General features: G+C 40.1%; 1 protein-coding gene across 9 annotated transcripts in view; it reads left to right on the top strand.

Annotated features, from left to right (window-relative positions):
• ERMARD (ER membrane associated RNA degradation) overlaps positions 1-14,894 on the top strand; it is a 157,698-nt gene that overhangs the window by 60,982 nt on the left and 81,822 nt on the right. For 8 of the 9 annotated variants that reach the window (XM_075862695.1, XM_075862692.1, XM_075862697.1 and 5 more), the window contains 3 exons: positions 5,084-5,181; positions 8,565-8,701; positions 13,364-13,478. In XM_075862695.1, the coding sequence (XP_075718810.1) occupies positions 5,084-5,181; positions 8,565-8,701; positions 13,364-13,478 (350 nt within the window). The remainder of the gene's footprint in view (positions 1-5,083; positions 5,182-8,564; positions 8,702-13,363; positions 13,479-14,894) is intronic. The other variant, XM_075862696.1, reaches the window with a different exon arrangement.

Here is a 14,894-nt window from a genome sequence, read left to right as displayed (position 1 = left end):
CAAAGTATTCACAACAGCATTTAGAAAGTTTATGAACCCTTTAGGTGTTTCACGGGAATTTAGAGCAAAGTAGAGGTGAAATTTACATATTTATTTTTGTCAGAAAATCCTTTTTATACCATTTTTTTCTATAACACAAAAGGTTTTACCAGAGAAACGCAACTTAATACGTATTGCCCAGATTCTGCAGTTTAGAGAAATATCCCACATGTGGCCCTAGTGCGGTAATGGACTGAAGCACCGGCCTCCGAAGCAAAGGAACACCTAGTGGATTTTGAGGCCTCTTTTTTATTAGGCACCATGTCCGGTTTGAAGAGGTCTTGTGGTGCCAAAACAGTGGAAACCCCCCAAAAGTGACCCCATTTTGGAAACTAGACCTCTTGAGGAATTCATTGTAGTTTTCATGGGGTGCATGCGGCTTTTTGATCCGTTTTTATTCTATTTTTAGGTGGCGTGGTGACTAAAAAACAGCAATTCTACTATTGTTTTTTTATTCTATTTTTTTTTGCAGTGTTCACCGTGCGCTATAAATGACATATTCACTTTATTCTGCGGGGCGATACGATTACGGCGATACCAGATGTTTATAGTTTATTTTATGTCTTATGGCGTTTGCACAATAAAATACGTTTTGTAAAAAATCATTTACTTTTTGTGTTACCTTATTCTAAGAGCCAGAACTTTTTTATTTTTCTATCAATAAAGCCGTGCGAGGACTTATTTTTTGCGTAACGAACTGTAGTTTCGATCATTAACATTTTTAGGTACATGCGACTTTTTGATCTCTTTTTATTCCATTTTTTGTGAGGTGAAATGACCAAACAATAGTGATTGTGGTGTTGTTATTTTCTCTTACGGCGTTCACCGTGCGGGATAAATAACGAAATAATTTTGGCGTTCAGGCCGTTACGGACACGGCGATACCAATTATGTATAGTTTATTTGTTTATTTATCTATTTGTATTAGTAATAAAGGACTGATAAGGTAAAAAGGGGGATTTTAAAACTTCTATTTTCTAATTTTTACACATCTTTTTTTAACTTTATTACCTTGTCCCACTAGGGGACTTGAGGGCAGGAGGCCCTGATCGCTATTCTAATACACTGCACTACATGCGTAGTGCAGTGTATTAGAACTGTCAGCTACTCACTGACAGCAAGCATAGTAGGTCCTGACTTTGTCAGGACCCACTAGGCTTCCGTCGATGGCATAGCCGGACGCTGTTGTTTGGTGTCCGGTTGCCATAGTCACCATCGCCGGCCGCTATCATGTAGCAGGCCGGCGATGGCAGCTTAACCCCTAAAAAGCCGCGATCTCTATTGAACACGGCTTTTAAGGGGTTAATCAGCGGGGACAGAGCGATCGGTCCCCGCTGTAGGAGCTGCTGCAGCTGCTGTACGAGACAGCAGCTGTCACAGCTCCTGTATGTGTCGGGAGGACGGACGAAATGGGTCATGGAGCGCGAACGATACAGCTACCATGCCCTAATAGTACGTCCAGGAGCGGGAAGGGGTTAAGCAATTGGTCAGTCAAAATTTATTGGTCCCCCTACGACTGCCTGTGGCGATCCGCTGTCTATGATCGCTTTTGTCACTTGTGTTTACACACGATGACAGTTAACGCCTTAACCGTCCAGGCCTTTTTTTGCCTTAATAACCAAGGATTATTTTTAGTTTTTTCACGGTCTCATTTCAAGAGTCATAATTTTTTTATTTTTCCATCGACATAGGGGCTTGTTTTTTGCGGGACGAGTTAGATTTCTCATTTGCACCATTTTTGGTTGCATATAATATATTAACTTTTTTATTAACTTTATTTTAGGAGGGAATTGAAAATAAACAGCTATTCCAGCATAGTTTTGCACGTTTTTAACTTACGCTGTTCACTATGTGGTATAAATAACATGTTACTTTTATTCTATGGGTCGGCACGATTGTGGGGATAACAAATATGTAAATGTTTTTATGTTTTGCACAATAAAAACCCTTTTAAAAAAATAAAATAATAATTACTTGTTTGTGAATCGCTGCATTCCAAGAGCTGTAACTTACGTTTCTGTAGCCACGTGTGGGCTTGTTTTTCGTGGGACAAGGTGTAGTTTTCATTGGTACTATTTTGGGGTACATGGGACTTATTGATTAACTTTTATTTCTTTGTGGGGAATGGAAAAAAAATATTGCCTTTTTTTTTTTTTGCGGTTTTCTTTTGGCTGCTGTTCACTCCCCAGTCTAATTAATGTGTAAACTTCATTGTTCGAGTCGTTACGATCGCAGCGATACCCTACATGTTTATGCCTTGGTGGTTTGTTTTGCCTTTACTAAATAAATAAATATAAATCGACCCTAACTGAGTAGTATGAACCAGAATGATTTGAGATGTAAAATATCATTTTATTATTGAAAATTAAACAACAGAGTACAACGGAAGATATGAAAAGCTGAAAACAACAAAAAGCTGGTGCACATATAGTAATGAACAACTCTATGCACTAGTGAGCCAAACAGTACATATATGTAAAATGTTTGCCACGTCAATACGCCTGTATGATTCTCATTGAAAAACAAAGGTAATGTATCAGATACTGGATGTTAAGAAGTCTAAAAAGTGCTGGGTAATACAGAATGCCTTTTATAAAGAAGTTAAGATCAGTCACATGGATACAATAACAGTTTGAAAGCAGTGATACAAAGCAATGCAATTGCAGGGGTATACCTGGATAGAGAGTGAACTAGCCGCGGCTGTTATTACCCAGCACTTTTTAGAGGTTACCATCCAGTATTTGATACATTACCTTTGTTTTTCAATGAGAGTCATACAGGGGAATTGACGTGGCCAACATTTTACATATATGTACTCTTTGGATCACTAGTGCATAGAGTTGTTCATTACTATATGTGCACCAGCTTTTTGTTGTTTTCAGCTTTTCATATCTTCAAGTTGTTTTAATTTTCAATAATAAAATTATATTTAATATCTCAATCATTCTGGTTCATAGTACTCAGTTAGGGTCGATTTTCAGTTTTGCTTCACTAAATAAAACCACTTTTTTAATGGAAAAACAACTGGTTTTATTTTTAAATTTACATTCCTTTTTCCCCATAATATTTATTTAACTGTTTTGACTTCACTTTGCGATTTTCTCATCGCAGATATAATGCTTTGGTATACCAAAACATTATTGACTGTCCGTGTGAAGCTGACAGGCAATCTATTAGGCCATGCTTCTGGCATGGCCTAATAGGCAGTTACTAAAGGCAGACCTGGAGGCCTTTGTTAGGCCCCTGGCTGCCATGAAAACCCATCGGTGCCCACGCTATTGCGTCACGGGGATTACAATGGGGTGACAGAGGGAGCTTCCTTCCATTCTCAAACACCTTGGATGCCGCGGTCGCTATTAACCACAGCATATAAGGGGTTAAACTGCCGCAATTGGAGTTCTCGGCATTTGCAGCAGGAGCCAGGCTGGGAAATAGCACCTGATTGTGGCGGATACTGTATATCCGTCACCAGTCGTTAAAAGGTTCAATTATAATACACTTTGGCATTTATTTGGCCCATAGACAATAATGAGACATATACTTTATTTCTGTTACTTATATTAGTTCAACATATCCTGCATTGCTGTACAGAAGTTGTCCTCACTCACTGTCCCCAGTGGGGCTCATAGTCTAAATTACCTACCTATCTGTATGTTTTGTTTTGTTTTTAAAGTGTGGTAGAAAACCCATGCAAATACACGGAGAACATACGAACTCCATGCAGAGGTTGTCCTTTAATAGATTTGAACCTTGGACCCCAGTGCTACCCATACTTCCATACAAGTGGGGAACCAATCACTTACTTTTAAAGAAGATAGCAATATTGTAGATGCCACAACATTATCTCAAAAGAAATGGAATGTTCTTACTCATTCATGTAGATCGCCCAATTAATTAAACAATATGATGTGGCCGCCACATTAGGCGAAACGGGCTCGGGTGACCTGCATCAGACATTTATTGCACATCCTGTGGATACATTTTTAAGATGGGAAAACCACTTAAGGCTTCATGCCCACTTCAATCTTTCACTTCAGGGTGCTAGCCGTTTTTTGGACGGCTAGCACCCTGACCCATTCATTTCAGTTTTTTTGACGGTCCCGTTCCGACAAAAGTAGAGTATGTCCTACTTTTGTCAGAGTTTCCGTGACAGTGTGGCCCATACAAGTCAAATGGTCCGTCAAAAAAACTGAAGGCACACGGAAGGCATTTGTGTGCCGTCCGTGTGTGACGGAGCCGTTGCCTAGCAACGGCCGGGCGGGCAGCGGTACACACAGAGACAGATATTGCACTGCACTAATCGGCAGCCCCTTCTCTCTATCAGCACTGATAGAGAGAAGAGGCTGCTGATCCGTGCTGGAACGCATCGATAGAAAAAATAAATAAGTTCATACGTACCCCGGCCGTTGTCTTGGTGACGCGTCCCTCTTCTGACATCCAGTCCGACCTCCCTGGATGACGCGGCAGCGGTCACATGGTCTGAAATGTCATCTCAGGAGGCCGGACTTGAGGAAGAAGCAGGCAAGCAGGGAGTTCCGGGTAAGTAGTAACTTTTTTTTTTTGTTGCAGGTTTTTTAAAATGAAACATTAATAATCTATAATGTGAGCGTGGGGCATGGTATTCCCTGTCCAGCGGTAGTCTCTGTCCAGGGTGCTGAAAGAATTAAAGGGCTGCACTGATCGGCAGTAACTCTTACTGCACCCTGGACAGTGACTACCGCTGGACAGGGAATAGCATGTGCGGCACTCACAATATCTTGTACATAGTGTGAATGGGTTTCAGTTTCCTCTCGGGAACTGAAACACGGAAGTGTACACGGAGTACACACGGGAAGCACACTGTTCCAATCACACACAGAACCGTGAAAACGGTTAGGGAAGTGTGCATGAGGCCTTAAGCTGTCAATAGACATTTGATTGTTTTACCAACAGCACTTCTGCCTTACTTCCCCTTAAACATGGACTTTCGGCCGGTTATGTCATGAAAGTGGCCCTCAAGCGGCATGTTGCTTTTAAAACGTTTGTTCTTTTTTTTACTAACTAGATGAATGTGCTGAGGATCTTCCTTGGCTCACCACAAAGTCTGAACCTCCGTAACATCTTGTGGCATGGATTTGTTTCACCTAATGAGATCCCACCCAAGTAAGTGCAAATAAAATGCAAGGTTACTTTAAAAAAAAAACAAACTGTTTTCATGTAGCCTATTAGGGAATTCTGAATTTGAATAGATGGGGGTCCTCTGTTCGGACTTTATCAAGGGCATCTCTCTCTCTCTCTTGAAGTCTTGTCCTGCTTTACAGGGCATGTTTAGCGTTTGTGTCAGGAAACCTTCATGTAGGGCCAAAATATGATGTGATCAAAGCCTAAGGGTAAGTTGACACGTAGCGTAATACAGTAGCAGCAAAGTGGATGACATTTGATCAAATCTCACCCACATGCTATGTCAATGATGAGCGGGAAAAAAATGCTCCCAAATTGACCCACGGTGTGTTGTTTTGTTTTTTTTTAATCCACAGCATGCCATTTTTTTTGCGTAATCGCTGCTTTCGTGTTGCCGGTTTTCCCCATTGAATTAAATGGGGAGGTAAAACCTGCAACAAAACGCAGATCCTATCACTGAAGCAAAAGTGGAAAATAAAATATAACTTTTAATAATATTCTAAATAAAATAGTGGCACTCAATTAAAAATTGTGATTGTGTCAAGTCTATGTTATTTGAAACCCTGCCTGTCCTTTGTGCTAAGTAAAAGTAGGCAGAGGTAGCTGAATCAAAATTGAATGGCACAGCATGGGTTAATGCAAGACTCTACTACTTGAGTAGAATATATCAATTGTTTGCACTGTACCGTCACAGTGCTTTATAGGCAGTCAGCTGTGTGTGAACTGTTAGCTGGGGCCGCACCTACCATGAGGCGAGTTGAGCCTCTGGCTTCAGGCGGCACACTGCAGGGTCTCAGAGGGGGCGGCATTACAGAGCTGCTGGCCGACGTTTCCACCACTTATTAGCAGCTGCAAGATGGGCTGCCTCCTTAAGAGAACATTCCTCCTGTGCCACCTTAATAACCATCACTGCATCATGCCATGAACTCAGTAGAAAGTCAGAACGTCCGGCTGTGGTTACTTGGATAGATATGTGGGGGGTGGGGGGGTTCACCCCTGCTGTTAGCACATTGCTGGTATTTATAGCCATTGGACAGATAGTGTATCTACACTCCCTCTGTACATTTACACAGGCTACTTAACCTGTTATCTCTCAGCACTGCACAGTGTGGGAGATAGAATTCACACTCCCTGCTACATTGTGTTACAGTCTATGTTAAAGAGACTCTCTCACCAAGTGCTCTATCTCCTACATAATCTGATCCGCGCTGTAATGTAGATAACAACAGTGGTTTTTATTTTGAAAAAAAAAAAATTTTTGTGCAAGGTATGAACAATTTTGGATTTATGCTAATTAGATCACGCTGTGCTGCGAGTACAGCTAAAAATGATTGAAGAGAAGTGTATGATGCTGATAGGTCAGCGTCATATACTTCTCTTTACAACGCCCATTTGGTAAAAAGGTAAAAAACTTCCAGTTTTAGAAGCCTAGACAGAGGGGCTGCAGTGTTTTTGGACCTTAGACGTCCCTCATAGGTAAATTAAGGTCTATAGGTTTAGAAAGTATAGTTTGTAATTCGATTGACAATTGGCTCAAGGACCGTATCCAGAGAGTTGTGGTCAATGATTCCTACTCTGAATGGTCCCCGGCTATAAGTGGTGTACCCCAGGGTTCCGTGCTGGGACCACTATTATTCAACTTATTTATTAACTGGTTCCCGACCGCTGGCTGTGTATTTACAGCGAGCGGTCAGGGTCCTTAAAACCCGCACCATAGACTGTTTACGGCCCGGGTTTTAACTTGCTGCCCGAGCGATCGTTCGCTGCTTCTGTCATCTCCAATCTCTTTTACACAGCGCTCAATGAGCGCTGTGTATAGGAATAGAGGCAGCGGCCGCGTCGCTGTCTCTATTGGTCCCGGTGATCACATGATCGCCGGGTGCCGTTAGTGGCAGACTGCTGCTGGGTCTTACTAGACCCAGCACAGCCCTATTAGTGGCAATAATCACTATGAGAGGGCTGATTTCCCCTGCACAGCAGCCCCAGTTACAGTGGAAAAAGTTGGTGTAAAAGAAAGAAAGAAAGAAAATATATATATATATATTCCCCCAAAGAAAATATATATATATAAATTCCCCCGCCAATCATTGTCGTGACGCTAGCTCTGACCCAATTACCCTAATATAGACATGTAATATATTACAATTTACGGTAGACAATGACAATCACAAATAAAAGGTCTATTATTTTAGGGTAAAACTATGTTATTACCAAAAAAAAATAGCTGAAAATAAACTTTAAGCCCAAAAATTCTAAAATAGCAAAAAGGATGTGTATAAAAATGATAAAAAAAAAAAAGAAACCTGCGTTGTCTACGGAAAAAACATTGCAAAAATCGCGTCGCTAGCCTAACAAATAAAAAAGTTATAGCCATTTAACTAACGCGTGCTAAAAATGGCTAAACAGTGTCGGGTCCTGAAGGCTCAAAATAGCCCGGTCCTGAAATGGTTAATGATATAGAGGATGTTCGTGAATTGCAAGCTGATTTGGATACACTAAGTGTTTGGGCATCCACTTGGAAAATTAGGTTTAATGTAGATAAATGTAAAGTTATGCATCTGGGTACCAACAATCTGCATGCATCATATGTCCTAGGGGAGCTACACTGGGGGAGTAACTTGTTGAGAAGGATCTGGGTGTACTTGTAAATCATAAACTAAATAACTGCATGCAATGTCAATCAGCTGCTTCAAAGGCCAGCAGGATATTGTCGTGTGTTAAAAGAGGCATGGACTCGTGGGACAGGGATGTAATAATGCCACTTTACAAAGCATTAGTGAGGCCTCATCTAGAATATGCAGTTCAGTTCTGGGCTCCAGTTCATAGAAAGGATGCCCTGGAGTTGGAAAAAATACAAAGAAGAGCAACGAAGCTAATTAGGGGCATGGAGAATTTAAGTTATGAGGAAAGATTGAAAGAATTAAACCTATTTAGCCTTGAAAAGAGACGACTAAGGGGGAACATGATTAACTTATATAAATATATGAATGGCACATACAAAAAATATGGTGAAATCCTGTTCCATGTAAAACCCCCTCAAAAAACAAGGGGGCACTCCCTCCATCTGATGAAAAAAAAGGTTCAAATTTGCAGAGGCGACAAGCCTTTACAGTGAGAACTGTGAATCTATGGAATAGCCTACCGCAGGGGCTGGTCAAAGTAGCTACAGTACATAGGCTTAGATCATTTCCTAGAACGAAAAAATAATAGCTCCTATGTCAATGTGTAGAAATTTTGTTTCATCCCTTCCCTTTTCCCATCCCTTGGTTGAACTTGATGGACACGTGTCTTTTTTCAGCCGTACTATGTAACTATGTAAATCTGGCTACCCAAATTCTAATTGAAAATTGTCTCTTTTATCTTAGGTATTGCTCCATGCTTCTGCTTTTAACAGCTGGTTTGGGGCAGTTGCTACAGTCCTGGCTTACTAACTTTGGGATGTCTATAGTCTATCGACCTTACTTTGTCTTCAATAATATGCAGGAACTGCCAGTTTTTCCAGGTATGTTTTAGGGGAGCTGCAGACGTTGTCTCCAGATATTTTGGGATACTTTTTACTGATACTCTTTACTTTGAAATTAAAACAAAGTCTCAATATCTTATTATGTTTGCGACTATTTGGCCTGGGTAAAGAAAAAAACCAGCTGTGGTACAATTGGAGCATATAGGGTTCAAGGGTAACTGAACTTTCAGAAAACTTCTGACCTGTCATAGTGACATGTCAGAAGTTTTGATCGGTGGGGGTTTGAGCACTGAGACCCCCACCAATCGCTAAAACTAAGCAGCAGAAGCGCTCGGGTTAGCGCTGAGTCACTTGGTTTCTGATCGCCTTTTCTCGTAAAGCCGATGTAACGGTGTACAGACTCGACAGACTTTCTGTTAACTCGGTACACGGTGACATGGGCTTTCCGAGAAAAGCCGATCAGAAACCAAGCGGCTTAGCGCTCACCCCAAATGTTTTAGCGATTGTGGGGGTCCCAGTGCTCAGGCCCCCACCGATCAAAACTTCTGACCTGTCACTATGACAGGTCAGAAGTTTTCTGACAGTTTAGTTACCCTTTAACATAAAAAAAGAAACATACTCTGTAGTGTCTTTATTAGTTCTTTAATGACATGCCACATACATGTACATGGTAGCCATTAAGGTGAAGTATAGAGCGGCCTGAGGGTGCTCCATATGGGTGTTGGCTGTGTAATACATGATTCCGCCCGTTTAACCCCTTGTGGTGTAGTCAATAGCGACCGCGGCATCTGTGGCGTTGGAATGAGGGGGCGGCCCCCTCTGACGTGCCATCACTTCCCCCAAGATGCCATCGTGGGGTGCTGATATTTGTCATGGCAGCTTGGTGGCCTAATGAAGGACCTCAGGTCTGCCATCTTTGGACACCTATTAAGCATTGCCTCTAAAAGGAGCCTTTCAAAATCGCTATACACTGCAATACATTAGCATTGAAGTATATAGTACAAGCGATCCAACGATTGCTAGTTCAAGTTCCCTAGGGGGAATTCTAAAAAAAAAAAACTGTTAAATAAATTTATTTTTTAAGGTACCAAAATAAAAATATTAAAAGTTCCCATTTTTTTCCTAAAGGGTAATGTTAAAAAGTTAACATAACTGGTATTGCCGCATTTGTAAAGGTCTGAACTATTACAATATAACGTTATTTAACCCCTTAATGACCAGCCTATTTTAAACCTTAATGACCAAGGTATTTTTTAAGTTTTTCTATCGTCGCATTCCAAAAGCTATAACTTTTTTATTTTTGCGTCGACATAGCTGTATAAGGTCTTGTTTTTTGCGGGACAAGTTGTATTTTTAATAGCACCATTTTGGGGTACATATTATATATTGATTAACTTTTATTAACTTTTTTTGGGGGGGAATAGAAAAAACCCAGAAATTTTGCCACTCTTTTTTGCATCCTAAATCTACGCCCTTTACCGTGTGGTATAAATAACACAATAACTTTATTCAGCGGGTTGTTACGATTGCAACGATACCAAATTTGTATAGATTTTGTATGTTTTACTACTTTTACACAGTAAAAACAAATTTTTTTTCAAAATTATTTATTTTTGTGTTTCCATATTTGAAGAGCCATAATTTTTTTATTGTTCTGCCGATGCAGTTGTATGGCGGCTTTTTTTTTTGTGGGACGTCTTGTAGTTTTTATTGGTACCATTTTGGAGTAGATGCGACTTTTTGATCACTTTTTATCAAATTTTTTTTAAGGCAGGATTCACAGAAAACAGCAATTTTTCCATTGTTTTTTATTTTATTTTTTACAGCGTTCACCGTGTGAGTTAAATAATGTAATCGCTTTATAGTCGCAGCGATACCAAATATGTGTAACTTTTTTGCTTTATTTTGCTTTTTTAATAGTAAAGCATTTTGTAAGGGGAAAAAGTGGGTTTTTCATTTTTTTTTCACTTTTTTTTTTTTTTTATCAACTTTTTATTAAACTGTTTTTTTACTAGTCCCACTAGGGGACTTTAATATGCGATCGTCCGATCGCTTTTATAATACACTGAAATACTTTCGTATTGCAGTGTATTGCTGCCTGTCCGTTTTAAACCGTCCGTTTAAAAGCAGGCATTCACTACAGGCAGACCTGGGGGACTTTATTAGGCCCCCGGCTGCCATCGGAGACACAGACACTTGGCGATCTTATCGCCGGGTGTCGGTGGGATGAGAGGGAGCTCCCTCCCTCCAAAACCAGTCAGATGCGGCGCTCGCTATTGAGCGCCGCATATGAGGGGTTAAACGGGTGAGATACTTCTATCGATATCACCCGTTTGAGCAGGGATGCCCCCAGCCCTCAGCTACATTTGGTAGCTGAGTGCAGGGAGATTTAATGTCTCACTGCTCTGTTTATTTATTCTGATGCAGCGCCGTGAAAAGATGTATGCATCAGAATAAAGCCCATTAGTGGCCGCCGTGAAAAGGCGTATTGGCGGTCAGTAACTGGTTAACCCGCTCGGTGAATACCGTAAAAAAAACACAAAAAAATGGTACCAATAAAAACTACAGCTCGTCCCGCAAAAAATAGGCCATTACACCGCTAAATTGATGGAAAAATAAAAAAAGATATGGCGACACAAAACAATTTTTTTTCTTAACAAATAATAATTTTTTATAAAAGTTGTAAAACAGAAAAAAAAACATAAATTAGGTATTGTTGTAATCTTATTAATCCTTAAAATAAAGTGAACATGTCATTTTACCACACGATTAATGCCGTATAGTCTAAACCCCCCATAAAATGGCGCAATCGCTGTTTATTGCCCATTTCACCCCACAAATATTTTTTCCATCAGTTTCCTAATACATTATATGGTACATTAAATAGTGCCATGAAAAACTGCAACTTGTCCTGCAAAAAACAAGCCCTCATACGGCTATATCGATGAAAAAATAAAAAAGTTCTGGCTTTTGGAACGTGTGGAGGAAAAGTTGAAAATGAAAAAATGAAAATTGCCTGTGTCATTAAGGGGTTACGGATACTTAAAGGGAATCTGTCAGTAGTTTTGAGCCCTCAAAACTGTTGACAGGATTATATACAGGGTGGGTGGTGTACCGTAACTATACCAGTGGTGTCGGTCATGCAAGCTGCATGACCCAGAAATCTATGTTTTAATGCTCTCTGCACTGCGTTTGCAAGAGCTCCGGAAGTGGCCCCTTGATGTTCATGTGCTCCAGGCTCTCTTTACTGAATGCTGCCATCCCCTCTCCAGTCAGGAGACCGCTAAACCCATCACTCAAAGCAGAGAGGAGGGGCTGGCAGCGTTCAGTGAGGAGAGCCTGGAGCACTTAAACATCAAGGGGGCACCTCCGTGGCACTTGCAATCACGGCACAAGGGGCATTAAAATGTAAGTTTCTTGGTCAAGCAACTTGCTTGACCGATACCACTTGTATAGTTGGACTAAATTTCCCACCCTGTAAATAGCTCTATGAGCTATTTTCAATTGACAGATTCCTATATGGATGCTGGAAACATTCCTAGGAGATTCTGGTCAATGTTAACTTCACACAGTTGGTGAGATAATGTATTTTTGCGGGATTGGCTGCTTAGTATTCTAACTGCACAGAACAGGTTTCTGTAAAGGTGCAAGTCACATGGTTATATGTAGTACACTATGCTTGCTAACCGTGTGACTGGCACCTTTCATAGACGACTTAAGCAGCCACCCCCTCATAAATAGTAAATGTTAGATTGGATGTTCATCAGTATTTTGCACCTGTGCGTTCTCTGTCCATGTAGCATTGTGGCTTGTCTGCATTCTGCTGGGAACTGGTGTTTTAACCTGCTCTTGTAAGTCTTGCCTTTTTCTGTGATTTTAAGTAAATTTGATTGACGTTTTTATGTGATTTATGGGAAAACGCTTTTTATCTTTATTAACCCCTTTTAATTCTATAATGGGATTTTTATTAACTAGTAATGTTTTTCATAATAATGTTTTTGCATATATACATAAATGCTAGTACATTAGCCTGATAAATACACAGGCAGTTGTTAGGGAATACTAAAGTATGCTCTAACAGACATCATAAATATACAGCTCTAGGGTCCTTCAATGAACCCTGCGCTATCTACCCATTTTAAGTATGGCTATAGATCACTTCACAAGGCAATGCTATGTTCCAATCTTTTGCACACGCTGCACTCTCCTACTAATGTGAAGGGTGGGGTGACTGCTACATTCATATGGATAAAGGGCCTTTGAGGTCTGAAACCTCGCTTATGTTTTCTGTGTCATGGGAGCTTCAATAAAATGTACACAATTTTTGCATACTATTACTTGACTGCTGTCCTACTTTCTACATTTTCAGGGAAATCCTTGTGAGGTGATCAAAGGGGAATTCCCCTTGTGCATTTTTCCTTGTATACAATTGCACAGTTGGGTTGTAAAAAGACACGTGTCCCTCAAGTTCAACCTTTCTAAGTTCAATTATATATCATTCATTGCTGAATTTGTTTATAACCTCCAAATGTTATTTGTCATTGATAAGCATCTTGTCCTAATTATGAATTCCCAAACTGAGATAAGTAAATCATCTAAATCTTTCAAGGCATGCAGTAAATAATAAAATTATTCTAACATATTAAATATACAATGTCAACTTTAAGGATATCCGTAGATTTCGTTGCATCCTTTTAACAGATCTTAATGAAAACGTCCTTTCCAAGGCTGAAAGTTTAATTGAAAAATCCAGGTTTGTTTTGGCTCACATGAGACCCTTCTGGAATGAAGCAATTGCTGCATTCAGGCAAGGCAGGTAAAAATAATTATGTTGTTGTTTTATTGTATAACATAAACCAAACAATGCTTTTATCATTTTATTTTAATATCTTTTTGTGTGTGTACGGATATATACTAGTCCTTCTCAATGAATTAGAATATCATCAAAAAGTTAATTTATTTCAGTAATTCAATTCAAAAAGTGAAACTCCTATATTATATAGATTCATTACACAGAGAGTGATCTATTTCCAGCATTTATTTTTTTCAACGTTGATGATTTATGACAGTTAATAAAAACCCAAAATTTAGTGTCTCCGAAAATTTGAATATTATATAAAACCAATTGAAAAAATTATTTTTAATACTGAAATGTTGGCCTAATGAAAAGTATATACAGTATATGCCCTCAATACTTGGTCGGGGCTCCTTTAGCATGAATTACTGAATCAATGCGGCATGGCATGGAGGCGATCAGCCTGTGGCACTGCTGAGGTGTTATGGAAACCCAGGTTGCTTTGATAGCGGCCTTCAGCTCATCTGCATTGTTGGGTCTGGTTTCTCATCTTCCTCTTGACAATACACCATAGATTCTCTATAGGGTTTAAGTCCGGCGAGTTTGCTGGCCAATCAAGCACAGTGATATTGTGGTTATTAAACCAGGTATTGGTATTTTTGGCAGTGTGGGCAGGTGCCAAGTCCTGCTGGAAAATGAAATCAGCATCTCCATAAAGCTTGTCAGCAGAGGGAAACATGAAGTGCTATAAAATTTCCTGGTAGATGGCTGTGTTGAATCTGGACTTAATATAACACAGTGGACCAACACCAGTAAATGACATGGCACCCCAAACCATCACTGACTGGAAACTTCACACTGGACCGCCAGCAACTTGGATTGATGCCTCTCCACTCTTCCTCCAGACTCCTGGACATTGATTTCCAAATGAAATGCAAAATTTACATTCATCTGAAAACAGGATTTTGGACCACTGAGCACAGTGTTGGTCCACTGTGTTATATCAAGTCCAGAGTTTCAGTGCCATGTCGCGTTTGCAACGCCCATGAGGGACCAAAACAGTGGTAACACCACAAAAGTGACCCTATTTTGGAAACTACACCTCTCAAGGAATTTATCTAGGGGTTTAGTTAGCATTTTGACCACACAGGTTTTTTGCAGATTTTGGTGAAATTAGACCGTGAAAATTAAAATCTACTTTTTTTCTGAAAAAACATAATTTTTTTTAATTTTTACAAGAAATAAAGGAAAAAAAGAACCACAACATTTGTAAAGCATTTTCTCCTTATTACGGCAATACCCCATATGTGGTAATAAAATGCTGATTGGACCCATGGCAGCGCTCAGAAGGGAAGGAGCGCCATTTGGATTTTGGTGCACGGATTTAACTGGATTGGTTTTCGGTGCCATGTCGCCTTTGCAACGCCCTGGTGGGAC

Source organism: Rhinoderma darwinii, chromosome 4 (assembly GCF_050947455.1).
Source record: "Rhinoderma darwinii isolate aRhiDar2 chromosome 4, aRhiDar2.hap1, whole genome shotgun sequence".
NCBI classification, from domain to species: domain Eukaryota; kingdom Metazoa; phylum Chordata; class Amphibia; order Anura; family Rhinodermatidae; genus Rhinoderma; species Rhinoderma darwinii.
This window is presented reverse-complemented; position numbering and strand designations above follow the sequence as displayed.